Source organism: Mizuhopecten yessoensis, unplaced genomic scaffold (assembly GCF_002113885.1).
Source record: "Mizuhopecten yessoensis strain PY_sf001 unplaced genomic scaffold, ASM211388v2 scaffold3819, whole genome shotgun sequence".
Classification (NCBI taxonomy): Eukaryota; Metazoa; Mollusca; class Bivalvia; order Pectinida; family Pectinidae; genus Mizuhopecten; species Mizuhopecten yessoensis.
The window spans coordinates 1,060,801-1,086,569 of NW_018405235.1; the positions used below are offsets into that span (position 1 = coordinate 1,060,801).

Genomic DNA, 25,769 nt, shown 5'->3' on the forward strand with positions numbered 1-25,769 from the left:
GTGTTAAGCTCCTCCCATCGCACTTAAGCCACGCCCCGTTTCTAACCAAAACAATATGGCGTCAAGCTCGCCTCATAGCGAAATCCCGCTGATACAGGCTAGTAGGCAACAGAACAGAAACGACCGATGAAATGCATTTGTTGAATGAATTAAAATGTAAAAAGAACACTTTCCTTGTTCTTACCTCCATTTATTACTGAAACGTTCGTTCCATCCGTGTGAAGGCATCTATTTAGATCCGAAATCAAATCAAACATTTCAGATGTGTCGTATGCATTTACACAAAACTCTTCACAAATCTATACAAATAATCACCGATTTTGTCGATAAGCACAGATTGGTATGCATACTGACATGGAAATGTAAGAACTTGTTCAATAGTAAACTGAATGTGTCGTATAAACTTTGGTAACAGGACGTTCACGAACAATCCAAATATTCCGCCTCGTCAACATACAGATCGAGCTATCGCCAGTATGGGCGGGGCTAAATGACCGACTTTTGAAAGCTTCTTTCCGATTGGTCAGTCCGCTGCAGAATGACACATCGCCGGCTCAGCTCACAAAGTACTTTCATACAAGGAAATACAACGTTTCTAAACATATTAGCGTAGTATATTTGCTAAGGTGTGTTAGAATGGGGATAGTACGTTGTTTTTCGTGTCTATACTGGCGATTAGAACATGAAATTTGGTTTAAACTCTCGACCTATCGGTCTCGAGTTCAAACCCAAATTTCATGTTCTAATCGCCAGTATAGCCACTCAAAACAACGTACTATCCCCTAATTAGAACATGGTCCGTATCCAATCAAAACACGCGTTGCAAACGAATCGTGTTAGAATCTACAATAGTGACACATGTATCTACAGTCGAATATCGGATAGACATAGGCGTTCATATATAGCAATCACTTTTAGTATCTCGAATTGTTTTAACTTGTACACAACTTTTATAGCCTTCATTTATGTATATATACATATAATAAAAAGGATTAAAAACCTGCAGTCGAATATCGGATAGACATAGGCGTTCATATATAGCAATTACTTTTAGTATCTCGAATTGTTTTAACTTGTACACAACTTTTATAGCCTTCATTTATATATATATACATATAATAAAAAGGATTAAAAACCTGCAGTCGAATATCGGATAGACATAGGCGTTCATATATAGCAATTACTTTTAGTATCTCGAATTGTTTTAACTTGTACACAACTTTTATAGCCTTCATTTATATATATATACATATAATAAAAAGGATTAAAAACCTGCAGTCGAATATCGGATAGACATAGGCGTTCATATATAGCAATTACTTTTAGTATCTCGAATTGTTTTAACTTGTACACAACTTTTATAGCCTTCATTTATATATATATACATATAATAAAAAGGATTAAAAACCTGCAGTCGAATATCGGATAGACATAGGCGTTCATATATAGCAATTACTTTTAGTATCTCGAATTGTTTTAACTTGTACACAACTTTTATAGCCTTCATTTATATATATATATATAATAAAAAGGATTAAAAACCTGCAGTCGAATATCGGATAGACATAGGCGTTCATATATAGCAATTACTTTTAGTATCTCGAATTGTTTTAACTTGTACACAACTTTTATAGCCTTCATTTATGTATATATACATATAATAAAAAGGATTAAAAACCTGAAGAGCCCTGTGAAGGGAGAAAGCAGCTTGTTTTTTAGTCGGTCGTTAGATCTTATTTTTTTCTATATATCTAGTATCTCGTAACTCTGTATAGAGTGGTCTCTTTGTAACTATAGTTAATGACGAATTAATTGTAGTTTTGATTTCATGAGGGCGAGATCAAATTAACTACTTGAACTTGAACATTATCGTCAGTTGTGACATCATTTGATTTTCGTGGTTAAATGAAAACGAGGCATCACGAGACAACAGTCTGACAGCCTAATTGAAGTAATCAGAAGTTCTTTAGGAACTGGAGCAGACACCGCGGTTCATTAAATTACATTTTGTGTGACAGAATAGGCATATTACAGTTGTATATTATGGTAAAACATACAGTTCGAATTCAGAAATGTAAGAAGCAAAATTAACTCATGTACATGTACATTGCTATAAAAAAAATTGTCATATGACCTCAGCTGTTTCGAACAGAGTTCAACGTCCTTGAAGACCGGTGTCTGGGAATAGTTAATTCTATATATACATTTGTTTGTTTGTTTGTTTGTGGTTTAACGTCTTCGCAGCTGTCACGGTCCTATGAAGACGGGTGACAGCAGAGATACCGCTGCAACAGGAAGAAAAGGAAAGAGTACCCAAGTAATGCAATGCGGACAGCAGCTGTATATTGGTTTCTCCATGTACTGTGTAGGGTTAGGGATGGGTTAGCCCTAACCCTTCTATCAAACAATTCCGAATGAGGAAGTTATGTATGCTCCTGAAGTAATGCAATGCGGACAGGTACTATGTAGGGTAAGGGATGGGTTAGCCATCACCCTTCACCTTAATAACCCTTTATCAAACTATTTTGGAACGAGAAAGTGCAGTATGGTAAAGGAGGATCGGAGACAAAGAACTGCAGACATTGCAGGTGTTAATTGTTATGAAATTACTTTCATTTAACCTTACATCAATATGGATACGAATATAGATATACATTGCTTTCAAATACTAACAACAATAGGTTGACTATGGGAACGAACATTTATTGAATTATTTACACCACACATTCTGATTAAATATTCTGTACAGGTGGAGCTGTATATATGAGTAAACGTTTCCTCACCCACATACAGCAGGGTACAACATTAATTTAAAATGTTGGATGCTCTTATATGTAAATATTCTATATTAAAACACGGCAATTTACCTGTATTGCACATCAATTAAAATTGTATTTATGCTATGAACTTCTTTTGAATACATTGAAAAGTTGTAATATCAACTATAAACGCACCAATATGTGATATACTGAGTTAGAATAAATGCTCTCTTAATACTCAAAGGTTTACTTTTTTAACATACATATGATACTGTTTCCCCACAGACAGGAACATTTGCATCCGTGTCCTTTCAGTATTAGATATATTTATTTTTGCCCGTTTTCCATACAACCCTGATAACCAAGACATGTTTTAACATGGTTTCACAATGCAGGAGGGGAGATAACTTCCAGACAAAATTAATGCATATCGAGTCATTGGCGATTAACACATAAACTCATACGACGTTATTAACCCAGACAAGTTGAGGGGAGATAGCTCCCAAATAAATTATCACTTTACATTGAATATAATTATGCCTGCACATGCACGGGTACTTCGGTCATCCAGCAGGTAGCAATGAGGTCAAATCCCTAAAAAATATGTGTTACTCGTGTAGTTAAATACAGAAATTATAAATAAGTAATACGTCATGGATTTAGTTTATAGATAACGCAGAAGTTGTTTGATTTTAATAATAAACCAATAAAAATCAACAATGACAAAATAAAACAATTTGCACTGAAGTGCCACTTTACTTTACGTGAAATTGGAGACAGATTTCTCCAGTACTTTCTAAGAAAAAGGGCTAACAAACTTTAACTTAAATAAAAATACAAGGCGCTTGCCTGTCGGCCGTTTTGATTATCTGATCAGTACCAAAATTTGATATGCATAACTAAAGACCATGGAAACCTTCCTAGAAAATTGGAGAAAGATCTCTCCTGGTTTTGTCTCTCTCTCAGAAATAGCGCTAACACGAATTGTATAATGACGGAATGACGGATGGCCCACCATCTGATGAATAGGTTAAAACATTCATATACTTATTTGTGTGAGTTTAATACATCTTCTCTACTGTTACAACAGTAAGACTACTTTGGATTCCCACCTTTTTGGCCCCTATCATCCCCGGAAGGACACACCATCTGTGTGATGCGTGTCGGTATATACACTGTACTCTATCTATAACCTATTGTTTGAAGGTGAAATAACGTGTATATGAAACATTCATCTTTAAAGACAGCTTATCTCTATACTAGTTGGTCTTTATCCGGATATAAAAGAAACAATCCCAACATTTCTTCATGTTATTATTGCTGTTCTTACATAACGGTACAATTGACACGAATACAAATCATATATGCCATATTATCAAAGATTAAGGTCAAATACATTTTTTAATTAAGTCCATATATCCCAAAAGCTACATTATTTTTAAACGAAATAATTAAGAGAAATCCGACCTCAATTCAAACCATTTCGAAAAAAGAATGTGTAAACAATAAATTTGTGTGATCGCTTGGGTTATCAAAACATTACAACAGGGGTAAACACTTCCATTTTCTGTTTAACATAAAATAATAAAAAAAACGTTTTTAATTAAAAATAATCTATTTAAAAGTTTGTTTCTCTTTCCAAAATCATGAAAATGTACGTTTGTAATGACGTTTTACTACAAAAATACCCTATAATACCTGTGAACAATTAATTCTGTATAGTTATCTTATAAATCTCTGCGTTAATCTTTCACGGTAGGATGTTAACGCCATATGTCGTATTAAGTCTGTTAGTTCCGGCTACTCATCAGTTGGTTACTACCAGTTCGGTGTCAGGGGTCTCTTCCATACCTGTGAAGTTATTGGGTACTTTTTCCTCCGGCGGTGGTTTGTTCGTGACCAATTCTTTATCCAGTTCTTCACTTTCTACAGTAACATTCTGGTAAACGAAAGTATGCACCGTTGCTTATATATCGTGCTAACATCAGGCCACGTATTCATGAAGCCATTCACATGCTCAAGCATAGATTCTTTGCTCTAACCAACTTTCTTGTTATCCGCTTTAATCATGGCAAATGATCAAAATGTCAAATGTAAGCACCGAAATCAGTATTTGGGTTTACATCTTTTTGTTGTTTTTCCAAATAAGTGACATAATAAAAATTGTTTTATCAATTTATAACCAGAACAAGAAATAAGGCTTGAGCACAAAATCCATGGTTTAGCATGAAAATGGTTTCATGAATACGGGCCCAGATTACTGGTTCAACTAAATTAAGTTGCGTATATGTTAATGCTTATTATCAAAACTGACAGCCCACAAGAAACAGTATTAATTGTTTGTCTTGGGTTTAACGCCCTCGCAACAACAGTCAGTGTCTGGGGAGCCACAGCCGGAACGAGAAAGAACATAGGAAAGGAAGTAGACAGGAAAGATCAGACAGCAAAAAGATCACAAGTTTTGCAATGGGTCTCTACATATGTCTTCGTCGTAGAAGACACGAAAAAACCTGACACAGCAATCTCTTTAAATAATAGCTCGGCCATAATGTGTGTCAAATACAATTTTTCCAGATAAACGATGATCTTATTTTTGCTATTAATTTTTAAATTGCCAACCAAAACTGTACGATAGTTGATCAAAAAAATGAAGACACCAAATTATTTTAGATAAATAATAGACAAAAGATCAAAAATTCGCCAAGAGCAAACATGTTGTTTATATAATACTGCGCAGAACAATACTAATGACACAGGAACTCTTTCGAACAATCTGTTCATAGTTGTTACATTTAACGGTAGAAAATTCCTCCCACCACTTAAATATGTCGCCAACATTATCTTCCAATGTCAACTTTAAACTGATCTACTATTCAAATATCTGTAGGGCAGGCTCTGTAGAACAAATAGGGAATCAGAATAATTGACGAGAATAGATCGCAATATATCAAAGGCAAAATACATTATAATGCTAAAATTAATCAAACTGGCGATGTAAATGGTTGATATGCTGAGTTGACGTATGGTAAACGAGTCAATAGCAGCTTTATATTGGGGATCACAAAAAACAAACACTAAATAAAAATATTATGCATTTCTAATAATGTAAGCAATACGTACACAATCTCTATCAGGATTTCTGATGCTACATGTGAACCTGGCTCTGACCGTCTCGGGTATACAACAGCACACCTTATCACACAGGGACACGACTAGATGTGGGTCCACGGGAACTGGATCTGTATAAAATGGTCGTTACGACATAGCTGAGGATTATTAATCTAACATTCCACTTGCGGTATCGCCAGTTAGGATATATATAGATATACCTCTTTCTACCTCAATACGCTGTGTTTTTCCACTCTCAGATAATTATATAACCACTCTGACTGTTAGATAAATATGAGTTATATACCACACGTGGTATATGACCTACACGAGTTTTGATTGGTCGAGAAGATGAACTTTGACCGGGACGACTTTTTCCACGCGCTTTTTGCCACAATCTGTTTTGATTACGTCGTCTGCTGTCAACATTCGACAAATGTTGGTGACTTTGTGAGGTTATGCGGAAAAGGGGGTTATTAAGGCAATATTAAAAGAAGATGATACTTAAAGTTTTGATCGCTAGTTTCAGGCAAAATTGCTGCAGTCGCTCAATATCGTTTCGACGTCACACCGTCGCGTGTCCAGGTCGTGAAACCAAAACAAGATCTGTCACAGTGTCGGAAAATATTTCGTTCTCCCAACGTCCTGTTATCGCTATTTGGACGGTCTGACTATGACTGAACTATCACTATAAACGTCAACCATAGAACCGTCACGAAGAAACGTAGGCCTATGGTTTTGGACATTAACAGCGATAAGTTCGTCTTCGTCACTTGGTGGGAGGAAGACTTCGTACGATATGCTTACGCGCATATAGTCCGTGGTTAATTTATATAAATTAATACAAAACTGCTACTCCCAATATTTAAAGTCGTTCATCTTTTATATTTTTTCCTGAAGTCGTTGCCGAAACATTAATTTTGACAATTATTAGATTTGTAAAAAACAGGGCCATTTTTTAATATTAATGAGTGACTTTTTACATATGGGTCATATCACTACGCCAGCCTTGTCAACAAACACATGTGCGTATGTTATTTCCGACTGATCATGAGATTGTGGTAGAAACAGATCACACGACTCGTTGTTGTGGAGTATGGTATTGATTTCACTCTCGTTAGTTAATTTTCAAAAGTTACAGAAAGACACTTTCTAAAGCTCGTGCCTTTTGTAACTTTTGAAAATTAACAAACTCGAGTGAAATAAATACCGTATTCAACCACTCGTTGTGTAACCTCTATATATCGTTATCACTAATTATGAAGTTACAGGATTGGAGGTTGACAATTTCCAAATATCACAAAATGTCACTGAACTCGCACAAAGCAAAGTCGTGATTTTAACCTAGACTTTTAAGAACATCATTATAATTAAATATATGTTATTGTTATAACGATTTATTAAGAAAGTTGAGAACGGCAATTTACATAGAATGTGGGTTCAATACTAACAATATAGCTTACCACTGAGGTGACTGACGAGAATACCCACGCTAATAACGATAAGGATACCAGTTGTTCCGAGCCATTTGTAGGACAGGGAATAAAGAACGTCAATACCAGTTCTGTAACATAGGATATAATATTAAATGACACATTTTTACAGCCTCATCGGAACCAAAATCACGTGGGTCAGTGGTTTGTAATATTGACTCGGTCTAGATTTAATTGCGCCATTTCAATTATGACGTCACAATGTTGTCTACCAAATGCAGTACTTTCCTCCGTTAGTTAGTTATTGGATTCCTAACGGCCATCGAAGAGAAAAGAGGTGATTAGGGCCAATAAACAGAAACGTGAACACCTCCGTAACTTTGTCATATGTTTCATATTTCTTAATGATAAAGCATTGTTAAGCATCTTACAATTAAAGACTTTTATTTCGGTGATTTTTTTTCTCGATTGATATCATTTGCACATATAATAACTTCATATTCACCAAAAGTCCATAGTTGATAAATATCAAACAATTTCTGAAACAACTAAATCGTTCTGACAGAGATGTATAAACCCAGTCCTGTTTGTTTGGGGTTTATGTTTTATATGGTTTAACGGCTTATTATCGCTTCAGGGGGACAATTTTTTTTAAACAGATACCTCGCTTTTCATTGTGGTGGAAATTATGTGTTACATGTACCAGTGATTTTACGAGTGAAAATTCCCTATTGTGAAACTGCTTCTATAGAGAAAGAAGTAAATTTGCTTTTCATTTTTTGAAATAATAGCCATAACTTTAGTAGGCATATTTTTCCGCTATTCCCATTCATTTGTTTCAGTTTAAAAGAAAGATAACCCAAAACCGCTCTTAGAAGGCCTCTCTAACCTGATGGGTGCTCTCACCTTTATAGTGGGTTAGACCCCATTTCTTGCGTCCGAAGTACCGTTGTCGTTCGGAAGGGACTCCATGCTATGATTGCATTTTGAGTCCTCCTCCGGACAGATCGTTGCTGGTTCTAAAACGCCAGTACTCGGCTCGGAAGACCAAGTCCTCTAACAAGGAAAAAGTCAAGCTTAAGGCTACTGCCGGGCCCTCCAAAAAAGTGTCCTCCAGTAGCCTAGGTACTGCTCCCATCGACTCCGTTTTAGCGTTTTCGGTAAGTGAGTAGAGGGTGTTCCCTTCCTCCCAGCTTCAGTCTGGTTCTCTAGAGGGGCTGCCCGGCTCTTGTTTGGCACACCTGACGCCGAATTGACCGGGACCCCTCGAAATCCTTTTCAGTCCTTGCCTCCAGGTAGAGGTTTGTCCTGGTCACCGGTAATCAGCTCTATAAGTGGTTCCAGTTGTTTCTGGCTCTCGGGATGGCCTTTGTCCGGCCCTGATTTTGTACGACCAGGTTGCTGTCTTTAACTCTCCGGGGTTGCAATTCGCTACTCTTGTCAGCAAGGTTCTCACTGCTAATGTCCGGGCAGGTCCACAGTCGTCCTTCCCCATCCACGGTCATTCATTGCTATGCGGAGGTCATTCTGTGACCGGCCCGGGTTTATCGTTGACCGAGAACCCGGCGGATACGTCGGGCTAAAGGTCGGTCGATCAGTCATGCGCGCAGGGTTTTCAAGGCCAATCAAACCACCTTGCGATTGGTTTGGGGTTCCAAATTCCCGGCAGTTACGGGCATATCCCTTACATGCCCGGGTGTACACCCAGAGGGAGTGGTGGTCATCCTATGCCCGCAAATGTGCAGATGTTCCAACCCCAGTCTCGAGTAGGTCAATTTGGCCAACCCTGGGGCCATTCCCAGCCCATGGAACGTCCTGTCTGCCCTCTTGGATAAGGACCCTACGCTTTTCCACAGTGGAATCCGTGGGGCATAGTCTCATCCTCGAAACAACGATACGATTGACTGCTGGTTCCCCCTCCCCAGTAACCACCCGTTCGGAGGCCTTTTTCGACCGTCACCAGAAGGCGACACCGGATCGCTAGTGCTACCGCTTCTAGAGCAGTTCCGGCTGCTACCTTGTCCAGGGGGCTGGGCGGGTCAAAACATGATCTGATATCGCTTTTGCGTCACATCCCGCTTTTGCGTGGGAAAGCGTTCTGCATAGAAGCGTTCCTAAGCAGAGCCATCAGAGCTAAGGCTCGATGTGGCTCTTTGGCCGAGCATGTGGCTCTGCAGGCAGTGCAGACTTCCCGTTTGGACGCCTCGGAGCCCATGGATTATGAGCATTCGGGTTCAACAGTGCATTCCATTCTTGATCTGTCGCCTGGGTGCTCTGAGGTCGATGGCCACCGTTCAGAAGCCCATTCTGCGGGTGGTTCTGCTTCTGATGACAAGTCCCCGTTGTCTGACGAGGCCTAGAATGAGGTGGTAGCTGAGGCTTCCCGCTCAGGGCCGTGTGGTGGAGAAGAATGCTTCTTTCACAACGCGGGGTGGTATATTAATCGAAGGTTAAACCCTCTAATTATGCTATCCAGGACGGGAAGTTTGCCCCCCATCCGGGCAACCTGTAGTCGATGGACTTGTCTTCCTTGCCGGGGATGGTTTGTGTTTTGTTTAAAAGTCCTATTAACAGCTTAGGTCATTTAGTGCGTGCTGCCAAGTGTATTGTGTATGCGTGCATGTGTGTATGTGTGCTGGAGACAGGGTATGTTAGCGTACTTGCCTCCTTGTGCTAGCGTGGATCTGATGCTGGCTTTAGAGTGCTTCCTCACTAAAATACTATGCTAAACTCACCCAGCACAGCATTCCGCCACATTATACTTAAAACGGGTGAACCAGTTGTTGCCACAACAATAGAAATAAGTATTCTTAGTCATGTGAAATATATCTATTACCCAGGTACATTGTAAGATATGTGAAAGTCAATTAGAGATATATTTAATTCATAAAGAAGGCATGTAAAGAAAAAGCCCGATTCGTATTAAATATCATATTACTCACGGTCCAGATTTATCATCAGATTCCACGGTCGCCGTAGAAATGTTGAGATGATACGGTGTTGACGAGGCGGTCGTATGGAAGGTGGTATTGTCGGAGAAAGAGGCGTTTGGTAGAACACACCGGTCGGTGGCTGCCGGGGGTAACTTGGTGCTGACCCTTACACCCGAAGAGGCATACTTTCCGAAGGATATCCAACCGATAATCAGAACACAGAGACACCCACCAACCAAAGCGCCCTAAAAGTGCAGTGTATTCAGACAACTAATTATAAGGTCATTTCGTTGTTGTTAATCATAAATATGTGGGTTCGTATTATTCAATTTTTAAATTTTGCTTACAATACATTGCTGTTTGTTAATGTATCTTGTCTTAGCCAATCATCACTCGGCACATATCATGTAAAGTTGCATCGTGTTTTGCATCGTGTTTTATGTGTTAAACACACCAATTAAATATTGTATTTTGATTGTGGCTAATGAACAATATTTTACCTCAATACAGCACTTCAATACACGCGTATTTTAATATCAAGGTTCAACCTTTTTTATCATCACCAGGAAAGCTTAAATAAAATCTTAAATATACAGACATTAACAAACGTTCACATAATTATGTTGAATGATTATTGTACCTTTTTATTTGCCCGGGGACAACACCAGCCAAGCAGGAAGATTCCTGTCACTGCTCCACCCAGACAGGAACCGGTCGTTGCAAGAATCTATTATAGAGATAAACACCAACGAGGAATAAACCACCCAGTATTACACAAAAACAAATAGGAGAACATGGGCGTGGCAGATAACCATATCACAAAGATAGTGTCCTTATCTACTCAAGCCCATGTTTTGTCTTCGAATTCTGCAAATATTTACCAATAGTTCGAATTATATAATACCAACGATTTCTTAATTTCAAATGGCCACTTTTAATCAAAATGGACCTATCCAGAAAACAATATGTCCTTCATCCTACCGGAATATACATTATAATCATATTCTGTCCCTTACTTTGTACATTAAGTAGCCAGTTCTAGTAATTAATTTTCACGTTTTGAATTATCGGAGTTTTGTAGAAAAAAATATTGTTTTGGTTTGGTTTGTTTAACGTCCTATTAACAGCAAAGACGTGCCTCCATATGTGTTGTGTAATCGTCCACGTGTACTGGAGACAGGGTATTTTTGGTGCAATTGCCTCCTTGTGATAGCACGGGTCTGATGCCGACTTTATAGTGATATCTCACTGAAACACCATGCCTGGGGACAGAAGTTGGGGTTCCAACATAAGTCGCCTCTTACGATGCATGCAGTGGGTAACAGCAGGTGTATTCTTTTTCCTATCCTCGACCTGCAGGGTTGTGATTGGGTAGGAGAGGGAGCTCGTGGTTAACTGCCAAACCGGTTCAGTTAACTAGAGTCCCCTCATTGATGGTACGTTCTACTACTTGGGGACACAAAAGCGACAGAAATAAATCTGCTGCATCAATTGCAACATTTGGGATCTTTAAGTATATTTCTACTTCTTTCAACATTTTCTTTCCTAGAGCCTTACTTGGCAAAACCGCACTGCTGGCTTCAATGCAATGTGGAACGTTCACCCAGGTGAGGAAGGCAATGGGTTTTGTAACCAGGCCGGGACATACCAAAGTCCTTCAAAATGGTAGTTGTTTTTCCCTGCTTAACGTTCAGCATTTAGGGTAATAGCAACAACTGGTTCACCTGTTGTCAGTATAATGTGACCGGGCAGAATGCTGTTCCGGGTCCCTTCGGCATGCTATTCCAATGCAGTTGCACTATTAGGTCGGCATTAGATCTGCGCTGCCACAAGGATGCAAGTATACCAACATACCCTTACGCACATACACACATGCATGCATTCACAACAAATATGGAGGCACGTCCTTAAATGATCTTAGCTGTTGATAGGACATTAAACCTTATACAACCAACCCCTCAACAGAAGACACGGAGGAAATCCCCGGCTCTGCAGGAAACCCCGTATTAGCTATCTTTTACAACATGCCGTTGGAAACAGCAGGCATATTATTTCAATGAGCCTGCGTGGTAATGACAGTGCCTCGCGTTTGGCTCAATTGCTGAGTATTCGCAACCGGTGCAGGTCAGAGGAAAGAACAGGCCTGCTGTATCCCACTGGGTGATGATCGTAAGAGGCGAGTTATGTGAAGACCCCACAAGATCTGAGGGTGGTTTCTTGAGGGAACATTTGTGCTACATTTGTACTGTAAATGTAGATTAGTATGGGGCCATATATTTGTCGAATTTTAAGATTGGGCGTTTTCTTCCGCGTCTTCTAGAAAGGGGACATGGACATTGGATTAGACCAAAGAGGGGAAAGAGTAGTAATGTTTTCAGTACGAAAAGTAGGGTTTGTACAATATTTGGTTTAGATGAATGATTTAGAGCAACAGGGACTCAGTTAAATGTAGCTGAAGGTGCGATTCCCCTTGGGGTCAGATGGGCGTGGCAGGAGTAATAGGGTGAGTGTAGGTTAATCTTTAAAATCCTTCCCACATACATGCTTACACAAAACACATGGAGCCACGTTCTTAACATTATGATAAATAAAATCAGCTTATTTATGAAATCGCTATCCTACATTTGAACCAATGGTATATATTTAATTAATATTATTCAGCCCAATTTATGATATATATAATTGATATTTATTGCTAATTGGATATCATATATATATCATGTATATGTCAAATGAACTCGGTGCTATATATCGTAATGTTGATACATCACGTATTGAACACATCGAACCAGGGAAGGAGCACCGCCTCCTCAAGCGATGGTAGCGTAGCATAGGACCATCTAACATATAGAAATAAAACACTGAATTGGTCATACGTATATTGTAGCAATGGTATCCATGGGCTCTCGTCGCTACATCCTGTTGAAGGGCCATACACTGGTGGTCATGTAAAAACATTTAATGACAACCTACCATCGTTAGTACTACCAACGCTAGTACTACATTGTACGAGCCAGAACCTAATACCAAACCAAATAAAATGCCTTCAAATATGAAATCGATGGCAAGGCTTAATAACAGAATTTGCTATCTTCTATTCTGTTAAATATTTTTTCACCAATAAACGTTACCAAATAAGACGTAATCTAGATACGTATAAAAATGCTGTTTACCCTGATAGAAAAATTAAATTTGAAATATATTTACAGTGTTTAAAGATGATATCATCAACGCATTTCAGTCTAGCCATCTTGGATTTCTCAATACATAGCATTTATTGGCTATATTTGATTAGAAAACTTGAATACCCAAAAATATTGTATGCCATAAGTGAATAAGATTTATCTTAGCACCTTAGAGATGCCACTTTCAGAAAATGGTATCGTTTAATGTAGCAGGTATCGCTTACCTGTGAAATCGGACCTGTTAACCCGGATACCACAAACGCTACAAATATACCAACACTTCCGAACACCACCACTGAAACAAATATCAACACATTATTGTTATAGTACAAAAGGTAAACGAGAACAACATTTTAGATGTAAATATTGTATGTAAAAAACAACAACATTTAAATAGAAATTTCCCTACCTGAAGATCGCCTGATTATATTGGCCTGGAGAAGTTTCCTTATCTGAAGATCTCGTGATTATAGTGGCCCAAACCTGGCCCGGAGAATGTTTTATACCTGAAGATCTCGTGATTATAGTGGCCCGGATTTAGTTTGGTTTAGTACTGTTTAACTTCCTATCAACAGCTATGGTCATTTAAGGACGGCCTCCCCTGTGTGCAAGATTCATGCGTGTAGTGTATGCGTGTGTGTTTTGGGAGGCTGCGATATGTTCGTGTTTGTCACATTGTGATAGCGCGGAACTGATGCCTACTTTATAGGGCTACCTTACTGAAACATACTGCCGAAGACACCCAGCAGGACACCCTAACCGGTCACATTATACCGACAACGAACCAGTAGTCCCACTCCTAAATTGCTGAGTGTTAAACAGGAGTAGAAACTATCATTTTGACAGACTTTGGTATGTCTCGGCCGGGGAACAGAACCCAAAGCCTTCCTCACAAGGGCGAACGCTCAAATAAAGGCCAAAAGTGAGGCATTGTCAAAGGAGACATTAGAAAGAAGAAAGTTGTTTAGAAAGAAGAGAAAATTAAGATCCCAAATTTAGTCGCCTCTTACGATCATGTTTTGGGGACAGCAGGTACAAATCCAACGCCCTACCAGCAGGGACTAGTGGCCCGGAGACGTTTCCTTACCTGAAGATCTCGTGATGATAGTGGCCCGGAGATCCGACATTGGTTTCATGTGAGGTTTGATGATATCTTCCCAAAATATAGCGGATATGCTGTTAAGGATGGACGACATCGTACTGGGGAATTAAACAAGAAAACATAATGCGATGATCAGCTCGTGTGGATACCTTACTTTTAATATGTATCCTTCATATGCGCATGTATACATTGTTTTGATACCATATGCTTATTTCCCTTGTTCCACAAAGCATTTACTATCAGGAATTGATTTGTGTATGGGGTTTAACGTCCCACAAATAGCCGAGGGCTCTTTATATGAATACCCAAGATGCATAGAGTGACACCAACTGAAAGAAAGAAAGAATAGGGTAATCATAACAAATTCGTCAAGTGTTGCGATTGGAGAAGCAGATCAATTTTTGTTTATACAATGTAGGACACAGAACACTGCCCGATTTTTCAGTTGGTTGTACAGGGTTTAACGCCCTATCAACAGCTAACGTAATTGAAGGACAGGGCTCCATGTGTGTGGTATATGTGGGCTATAGGCAGGGTTTATTATTGTTGTGGTATTCTTATCATACTGCGGATCTGATGCTGACTTTTTAGCGCTATCTCCGTGAAATACCATTCCCAAGGCACACAACCGGTCACATTACACTGACAATGGGGTGACCGGTTTGTTGCCATTACCCTAAATACTGAACGTTAAACAGGGAATAAAACTACCATTTTCCAGGACATTGGCATGTCCCGGCCTAGGGGTTTGGTTTTAGATTGTTTAACGTTCTATTAACAGCTAAGATCATTTAATGACATGCCTCAATGTGTGTTGTGTAAGCGTGTATGTTTGTATGTGTGCCGGAGACGGGGTATGTTGTTGTACTTGCCTCCTGGTGATAGAGCCAATCTGATGCCGACTTCATAGTGCTATCTCACTAAAATACCATGCTGAAGGCACCCAACACAGCATTCCACCCGGTCACATTATACTGACAACGGGTGAACCAGTTGGTGCCATCATCCAAAATGCTGAACGTTAAGCGGGAATAACAACTACCAATATTAAGGACTTTCTTGAGTCTCGGCCTGGGAAAAGAACCCATTGCCTTCCTCACCTGGGCGAACGTTAAACATTCAGGACAAAAGTTAGTTAGAAGTGGAGAGAAATATAATGATCACACATATTGCAATGGGTGCAGCAATTTATTTTGGTCTTTTTTGTGTCCCCTTAAAGAGGATACAAAAGCAAATCCCAAAGCATTGCCAAGCAAGGTCCTAGGGAACTAAAGGTAGTTGGAAGTAGAGAGAAATATGAAAAACACAAATGTGATTGCAAGTGTAAGTGTAATCTTATCCATCGCAACCGACATCGGTCATGATAGCTCATGCATCGCAGCAGACACTGGTTACATATATTTAGGTATGAAAGTATTACATAATGTGGAATGACGCCAACTCGTATCAAACCTCCTTACTCAATTATCAAATTATATGGCAAAAATAACAAGCATACTGAGTATTGCTAAAGCAATACATATCCCCTACCGGCCCCCGCTAGCTATAACACTGTAATGATTTATATATTATGGTCCTTTGTAATTGTGTGAAGTTTGATCAAAATCCCTCAAGGAATGAAGCCACTAGAGCGCTGACGATGGAATTTCGACAAATAGCAACGGTGACCTTGACCTTGACCCGACAACACTTAAACTCGACTTTGTCCGAGATATTATGGTCCTTTGTAATTGTATGAAGTGGGATCAAAATCCCGAAGGAATGAAGCCGCTAGAGCGCTGACATCATTGGTGTTACGTACATCCACAGACGGAAGAAGAGGTAGGGACTAATAAAAATACTCCACCAATATGGATATGTTATATGACACGTCGAAACAAGTATTAATATCAAAGGTATTTATACACGTTATTTTATCAAAACGACATCGCATCGCAGGAAAATGTAGATTTCATGCCATGCGCTTTAGAGAATTAGACATGGATTAAAAGTGAATACAAATACACCCGTTATCGGATCAAATAGACATGTGACCAAAGAGAAAAGTAGATATGTGATAGTAGGGCACACTTAGTCATCCGTCACCACATGACCTTAGCAGCTACCAGACCGTTTAACCTTATACATTTGCATGCAGAACCAATACATTGATACAAATCATTTGATCTAAAACTTTTGCTTTTTAATGGTTTCCGATAAAATATCATATGGGATTGAACGGCGTTTTTCATGCCGGTATGAACGAATATTGGTTACATCCATATTGCACAAAGCTCGCTAGAGCTTCATGTTTAATATGGATGTAACCGATTTGCGTTCATACCGGATGATCTTTTTTAAATCGCCGTCCAATCCGTATAATAACATTTTAGTGTACTCCAATTGTTTAATTTAATATATTTGTTCTTAAATAATTAATTCATTTAATGCGTTTTGTATATGCGTCGTCCTTTAAACGGCATTGGCTGAAAAGCTTTAATTGCATTTTTTTGGCTCTCATACTCAAATGAAATGCATTTCTAACAGTTTTCATATAGTGGGTTACAGCGCAAATGTAAATATATATTTCATGAAACAAATATTCACTCAGACAATGTTCGAGTGCATTGTCGCTGGAATGCCCACACTACGACACCCTATACTCTAAACTGTCAAACAAAATGGGTTTAGGAAGAAACAAATAAAAGAGTAGAGGGTAGAAAATAAATCCTTCCCAGATGGTGAAAAGACGGCTGCAGGTTTGTGGTCACAAGAGATGTAGACATGCTACCTGACTGATATTGAAGTGTGTTGCTAGAGAGACATTGGTACTTTTCGTAAATGTACAAAAACTGTTACCATGGCAATATGGCCGTATTTCCTTAGTGTACCATACCTGCTACCAGGCGACATGCGTCCTTGTTAATCTTCACGTTACCTGAGAGACGCACTAAATAGAGCAGCCAGAAACAACCCAGGCAGACAGGGGACTTTGTCGAAGATGTCGGTCACCATTTTGGCAATAAGCTTTGAGTCAATAGAATGAAAAGATATTAACGTCAATGACAAATAATGTTTAAACTTCAGGTGAGGCACATAATTTGTAATTATATTTGTATACCTGTATATGACAAACTTACCTATTTAATAAACAAAGAAGTGCAACACGTGTTTGGTACTTACTGTATCTACTACAAAGTTGCAGACAGTGGTGCGTTTATTACGTTGATCTTGTTACTGAATTTCATTGGAATAGTAAACAGTGTAATTGTATTTATTTAAATAAAAAGAATTGCTAGTTTTTGCTCGATGTGCAAATTAAAGATAGAGATAGCTTAGTATCAGTACTTCAGTTTCATAAAAATGTCTGTTATAATTTAATAAAAAACAATCTAAACAAAAACTATTGGTGAGTTAGCACCTCAAATATCTTCGTACGTTTATGAGTTTGTCATGTTCTCGACGTCACATGGTGTAGCGATCAAGAGTGATCACACGTGTAACACGTGTAAGTTATGGCCACTTGTTGGTAATCTGGTGGTAATCCTATTGCGTCTCCATACGACAGTAATATATTCGTGTTTTAGTCACCCCGGTGAATCTGTGACGCAATTTAAAGCATATTATATTGAGCAGTTACAAATTGTATTTGCAATTTAATAGCATAATTAATTTTAAGTGTACAGATGTTCCCAGTGTTCACTTGAATTTCAAATCTTTTTAATTGGACCAATTATTGTCGAAAAAGTAGCCACTTTAATGTTTCATGTATTTAATGGTTAAAATGATACATCCCAGACAATATGTGACTGCAAAGTTTGCATTTCTTTGACATTTTATCTAGTTATAAAGTAATGGTGATTTAAGTATGTTGGTAAAACAGATATACCGCAAGTTTCATCAACATGTTTTCAAATGTTTTAATGTTAGAGACCGCACAATACGATATTTGAAAAATCAACATCAGAAGTACTAAAAGAAGTATTCTTGCACAAAATTCCCCACTTCGTCCGAACAGCATCAATAACAAAGATAAATCTATGCTATACAACGTACGTTAGCTATCGATTTGAATCAATCACTCAACGAAAAGAATGAACCAATGTTTTCATGTGTCCACGTGACGCTTGAACCACAAACTCGTGTAATATTCAACTGCTGATTTTAACGAATTTATCAAAATGCTTTGGGGATTTTGAAGGTATATAACGTTAGAATCATTATCTATAAAAATAGAAAGAAAATAAATCCGTTCAGATATCATCTGTATGATGATAAAATTGTAAGGACTTAGTTATCATATTTATAGTCTAGACAAGTTGTGCCATTGTGTCCATCATTTAAAGTTAATGACGTATCATACCCATGACATTACCTGTATCCCAACTTATGTATCAAGATTGCACTCCACTCTGTCGACTTAAACATACCCTCAATGATAGAGTCGTAGAACAACGATTTTATTATTTTACTTTATAAAGTTCTCAACCGACATTCTACCGGAAATCAGCAAAGTGTGCAAGATTTATAGTTCGTACCACTTGTATATTAACAGGCAAATTCAGTGATAAATCAACACCAGATAAAATAATTACGTTATATGAATGAACGAGTATCATACTTCATTCTGGTTTGTCACTTGATTGGAGACAAGCGGGTCACATCCTTTAGCGTTGTAATAGGCAAACATAACTGCACCTTCCAGGGCGGCAAGCAGTGTTACAAACACAAACAAACAATTCGTCACCAGGTACATTCTAAAATGAAATAAAACAATTAAGGTAAGTGCATGTCTGTAATCATTATATTTGGAAATGTCCTTGTCTATAGCATCATAGAGGTCAGATGTCACAAAGAAGCTGACGCTCTGAAGGCCTCCGGCAAGTTGTTTGGTTTTATTTTGTTAACTGTCTTATCAACAGCTAAGGTCATCTAAGAGCGTGCCTCCATGTGTGTTGTGTATGCATGCTTACGTGTGTGTGTGCAGGATGGAAGTTGAAATAACTTGATAACGGTTGTAAAATAAATAATGTTTGTTTAGTCTATATCCAAAGCAAATTCCATCTCTGTACTAGGCGACACGAACTCCCCTCTCTCTGTATGTTTCCATGGTTACACTCTACTAGCATTACTTCTGAGATCTCTGTATATGGTACACAACACACATGCTACCTCTGTACTAGGCAACACGAACTCTCCTCTCTTTGTATGTTACCATGGTTACACTCTACTAACATTAAATCTGAGATCTCTGTATATGGTACATAACACACAAGCCATCTCTGTACTAGGCGACACGAACACTCCTCTCTCTGTATGTTGATATGGTTACACTCTACTAGCATTACTTCTGAGATCTCTGTATATGGTACACAACACACATGCTCCCTCTGTACTCGGCGACACGAACTCTCCTCTCTCTGTATGTTGACATGGTTACACTCTACTAGCATTACTTCTGAGATCTCTGTATATGGTACACAACACAAAAGCCATCTCTGTACTAGGCAACACGAACTCTCCTCTCTATGTATGTTACCATAGTTACACTCTACTAGCATTACTTCTGAGATCTCTGTATATGGTACACAACACACATGCCATCTCTGTACTAGGCAACACGAACTCTCCTCTCTCTGTATGTTGACATGGTTACACTCTACTAGCATTGCTTCTGAGATCTCTGTATATGGTACACAACACAGATGCCATCTCTGTACTAGGCAACACGAACTATCCTCTCTCTGTATGTTGACATGGTTACACTCTCCTAGCATTACTTCTGAGATCTCTGTATATGGGACACAACACACATGCCATCTCTGTACTAGGCAACACGAACTATCCTCTCTCTGTATGTTGACATGGTTACACTCTCCTAGCATTACTTCTGAGATCTCTGTATATGGGACACAACACACATGCCATCTCTGTACTAGGCAACACGACCTCTCCTCTCTCTGTATGCTGACATGGTTACACTCTACTAGCATTACTCCTGAGATCTCTGTATATGGTACACAACACACATGCTACCTCTGTACTAGGCAACACGAACTCTCCTCTCTATGTATGTTACCATAGTTACACTCTACTAGCATTACTTCTGCGATCTCTGTATATGGTACACAACACACATGCCGTCTCTGTACTAGGCAACACGAACTCTCCTCCCTCTGTATGTTGACATGGTTACACTCTACTAGCATTACTCCTGAGATCTCTGTATATGGTACACAACACAAAAGCCATCTCTGTACTAGGCAACACGAACGCTCCTCTCTATGTATGTTACCATAGTTACACTCTACTAGCATTACTTCTGCGATCTCTGTATATGGTACACAACACACATGCCATCACTGTACTAGGCAACACGAACTCTCCTCTCTATGTGTGTTACCATAGTTACACTCTACTAGCATTGCTTCTGAGATCTCTGTATATGGTACACAACACACATGCCATCACTGTACTAGGCAACACGAACTCTCCTCTCTATGTATGTTACCATAGTTACACTCTACTAGCATTACTTCTGAGATCTCTGTATATGGTACACAACACACCAGCCATCTCTGTACTAGGCTACACGAACTCTCCTCTCTCTGTATGTTGGCATGGTTACACTCTACTAGCATTACTTCTAAGATCTCTGTATATGGTACATAACACACATGCCATCTCTGTACTAGGCGACACGAACTCTCATCTCTCTGTATGTTACACTTATTACACTATACCATCATTACTACTGAGATCTCCGTGTATGTAAGGCGACACAATGACCACACTGTACTAATTTTCACTTACTTCTGTGCTGTTTTTATGGTAGGCGTCGCCTTGATCCTTTGAAATGTTGTCTGTGAGAATGGTAAGCCAAACTCTACTATTGCACTCCCAAATATCAAACTCCAAAACGACTGACGCAGAGTTGGATCGGGATTAAAGCTATACAATACAGACAAACGAGTTTGTGTTAAAGTCAAGATAAAACTGTATATGCAGATTTCAGAATATCAAAAGTGGCTGACAAGTATCCATATCTTACCATAATGAAATTAGTTGTTTTATCTCGGTAACCTATTTAAAGGATGGATCCCATATGTTGTATTTATTTCATTCATTTGAAACAAATTTAAGGATACACTTAAGTATATAAATTGGTTGTTCTTTACGTACAATGTAATATCTTATCAATTGAAATCCTTGCGTTTAAATCAAGATATTTATATCAACGGCGTTTTCAATTCACAGTCACGAATATAATTTCAACTCTTTTCGATACACGAATCTATCATGATGTACGTCAAAGTTTATATCATCCAATAAGAAAATGTTATGATATCGATATATACGACACTAATTAAATCCGTGGATATGCCTGTATCATTTGTACTCTCGTAACATTCGTGTCGAATCCGTGCTCAGTGTTATATTATATCATAGAAGGCACTTATGTGGCATGCATCCTTTCTTGTTAATTGGACTTTAAACCATNGTAAGGGGGGGGGGGGGGGGGGGGGAGGGGGTAAAAACTCTCTCATTCAGATAGATTAACATACATATGTACGTTCTCGTTTAATAATTTGGCTTTAAAACGATCACTTACTCAAAAAAGTTGACACGACCATTCTCGTAAACCGAGTCCCATGTGTTAGCGATTCCTCCGGAATCAATTGTGCCCTGTTAACAAAAAGAATTGAAATGAAACATACGGGCTTTTGCTGAAAAATATAATGATATCATTTCTTTTTTAGTGACAGCAATCAATGGTCAAATAGTACAAACAATACAGAATGTAGATCTTGTATTGATACCATGTGTCTACATCTATATAACTATTATCTTCATAAGACGTGTGCGATGTGAAATCACTGACAATCATGTTCAGTAAATTATAACAGGAGTGCCTAAACATCTCATAACACAACACGCGAAATGTATTACTGATAACTGTTGTTCCGTCTGAACGAATTCTTTCTCCCAGAGGAGAGACATTCCTTACAGTTGGTACTAACACAATGTTGACACTTTTGTTAATTTTGCTCCTTCGTCAAGAGCAAATGCATTCTGATTTTATGTTTTTATATTACCTTAATAATGACTGCTAGCATCCCGCCTATCATAAGGCCTGCCTGGACAACATCCGTCCACACTACAGCCTTAAACCCACCCTGAAATAGAACAATTGTAACATAGCAATCAATGTTCACAATACAGCGTTAAACCCACCCTGACATAGAACAATTGTAACATAACAATCAACGTTCACACTACAGCTTTAAACCCACCCTGACAAAGAACAATTGTAACATAACAATCAACGTTTACTCTATAGCCTAAAACCCACCCTGACATAGAACAATTGTAACATAACAATCAACGTCCACACTACAGCTTCAAACCCACCCTGACATAGAACAATTGTAACATAACAATGTGTGTGTGTAACGTTTCGATGTCTAGTACATGTGTGTGTGTGTGTGTGTGTGTGTGTGTGTGACGTTTCGATGTCTAGTACATGTGTGTGTGACGTTTCGATGTCTAGTACATGTGTGTGTGTGTGTGTGGGACGTTTCGATGTCTAGTACATGTGTGTGTGTGTTTGATGTTTCGATGTCTAGTACATGTGTGTGTGTGTGTGATGTTTCGATGTCTAGTACATGTGTGTGTGTGTGTGTGGGACGTTTCGATGTCTAGTACATGTGTGTGTGTGTTTGATGTTTCGATGTCTAGTACATGTGTGTGTGTGTGTGATGTTTCGATGTCTAGTACATGTGTGTGTGTGTGTGTGGGACGTTTCGATGTCTAGTACATGTGTGTGTGTGTTTGATGTTTCGATGTCTAGTACATGTGTGTGTGTGTGTGATGTTTCGATGTCTAGTACATGTGTGTGTGTGTGTGTGGGACGTTTCGATGTCTAGTACATGTGTGTGTGTGTGTGTGACGTTTCGATGTCTAGTACATGTGTGTGTGTGTGTGTGACGTTTCGATGTCTAGTACATGTGTGTGTGACGTTTCGATGTCTAGTACATGTGTGTGTGTGACGTTTCGATGTCTAGTACATGTGTGTGTGTGTGTGTGTGACGTTTCGATGTCTAGTACATGTGTGTGTGTGTTTGATGTTTCGATGTCTAGTACATGTGTGTGTGTGAGTGTGACGTTTCGATGTCTAGTACATGTGTGTGTGTGTGACGTTTCAATGTGTAGTACATGTGTGTGGGACGTTTCTATGTCAAGTACATATGTGTGTGTGTGTGTGTGTGTGTGTGTGTGTGTGTGTGTGTGTGACGTTTCGATATCTAGCACATATGTGTGTGTGAGGTTTCGATGTCTAGTACATGTGTGTGTGTGTGTGACGTTTCGATGTCTAGTACATATGTGTGTGAGACGTTTCGATGTCTAGTACATATGTGTGTGTGACCCTTCGATGTCTAGTACATATGTGTGTGTGGGACGTTTCGATGTCTAGTACATAGGTGTTTGTGTGACGTTTCGATGTCTAGTACATATGTGTGTGTGTGTGTGTGTGTGTGTGTGTGTGTGACGTTTCTATATCTAGCGCATATGTGTGTGTGAGGTTTTGATGTCTAGTACATGTGTGTGTGTGTGTGACGTTTCGATGTCTAGTACATATGTGTGTGTGACGTTTCGATGTCTAGTACATATGTTTGTGTGCCATTTCGATGTCTAGTACATATGTGTATGTGTGCCATTTCGATGTCTAGTACATAGGTGTGTGTGTGCCGTTTCGATGTCTAGTACATGTGTGTGTGTGACGTTTCGATGTCTAGTACATATGTGTATGTGGGACGTTTCGATGTCTAGTACAAATGTGTGTGTAATGCTTCGAAGTCTAGTACATATGTGTATGTGTGTGTGACGTTTCGATGTCTAGTACATGTGTGTGTGTGTGTGTGTGTGTGACGTTTCGATGTCTAGTACATAGGTGTGTGTGTGACGTTTCGATGTCTAGTACATGTGTGTGTGGGACGTTTCGATGTCTAGTACATATGTGTATGTGTGCCATTTCGATGTCTAGTACATAGGTGTGTGTGTGCCGTTTTGATGTCTAGTACATGTGTGTGTGTGACGTTTCGATGTCTAGTACATATGTGTATGTGGGACGTTTCGATGTCTAGTACATATGTGTGTGTAATGCTTCGAAGTCTAGTACATATGTGTATGTGTGTGTGTGACGTTTCGATCTCTAGTACATGTGTGTGTGTGTGTGTGTGTGTGACGTTTCGATGTCTAGTACATGTGTGGGGGGGGGGGCGTTTCGATGTCTAGTACATGGGTGTGTGTGACGTTTCGATGTCTAGTACATATGTCTATGTGGGACGTTTCGTTGTCTTGTACATGTGTTCGTGTGTGTGTGTGTGTGTGTGACGTTTGGATGTTTAGTACATATGTGTGTGTGACGTTTCGATGTCAAGTACATGTGTGTGTGTGATGTTTCGATGTCTAGTACATATGTGTGTGACGTTTCGATGTCTAGTACATGTGTGTGTGTGGGGGACGTTTCGATGTCAAGTACATGTGTGTGTGTGATGTTTCGATGTCTAATACATGTGTGTGTGACGTTTCGTTGTCTAGTACATGTGTGTGTGTGATGTTTCGATGTCTAGTACATGTGTGTGTGTGTGACGTTTCGATGTCTAGTATATATGTGTGTGACGTTTCGATGTCTAGTACATATGTCTATGTGGGACGTTTCGTTGTCTTGTACATGTGTTCGTGTGTGTGTGTGTGTGTGTGACGTTTGGATGTTTAGTACATATGTGTGTGTGACATTTCGATGTCTAGTACATATGTTTGTGTGCGTGACGTTTCGATGTCTAATACATGTGTGTGTGTGTGCCGTTTCGATGTCTAGTACATGTGTGTGTGTGTGTGTGTGTGTGTGATGTTTCGATGTCTAATAGATATATGTGTGTGTGTGATGTTTCGATGTCTAGTACATAGGTGTGTGTGTGTGTGATGTTTCGATGTCTAGTACATAGGTGTGTGTGGGACGTTTCGATGTCTAGTACATATGTGTGTGTGTGTGTGATGTTTCGATGTCTAGTACATAGGTGTGTGTGATGTTTCGATGTCTAGTACATGTGTGTGTGTGTGTGATGTTTCGATGTCTAGTACATATGTGTGTGTGTGTGATGTTTCGATGTCTAGTACATATGTGTGTGTGTGTGTGATGTTTCGATGTCTAGTACATAGGTGTGTGTGTGTGTGATGTTTCGATGTCTAGTACATAGGTGTGTGTG

The 25,769-nt window shown here is 39.1% G+C and overlaps 1 protein-coding gene across 1 annotated transcript in view; it reads right to left on the reverse strand.

Moving 5' to 3' along the window:
* Positions 1-3,217: 3,217 nt before the first annotated feature.
* The window catches only part of LOC110448094 (sodium-dependent multivitamin transporter-like), a 29,143-nt gene continuing 6,591 nt past the window's right edge, over positions 3,218-25,769 (reverse strand). The window contains exons 5-16 of the mRNA XM_021494148.1: positions 22,596-22,676; positions 22,112-22,185; positions 21,313-21,450; positions 19,121-19,256; positions 17,438-17,526; positions 14,506-14,618; positions 13,643-13,713; positions 10,874-10,960; positions 10,243-10,478; positions 7,331-7,431; positions 5,880-5,998; positions 3,218-4,698 (exon numbers count right to left, since the gene is read on the reverse strand). Coding sequence (XP_021349823.1) covers positions 4,567-4,698; positions 5,880-5,998; positions 7,331-7,431; positions 10,243-10,478; positions 10,874-10,960; positions 13,643-13,713; positions 14,506-14,618; positions 17,438-17,526; positions 19,121-19,256; positions 21,313-21,450; positions 22,112-22,185; positions 22,596-22,676 — 1,377 coding nt within the window. The 3' untranslated portion in view covers positions 3,218-4,566. The remainder of the gene's footprint in view (positions 4,699-5,879; positions 5,999-7,330; positions 7,432-10,242; positions 10,479-10,873; positions 10,961-13,642; positions 13,714-14,505; positions 14,619-17,437; positions 17,527-19,120; positions 19,257-21,312; positions 21,451-22,111; positions 22,186-22,595; positions 22,677-25,769) is intronic.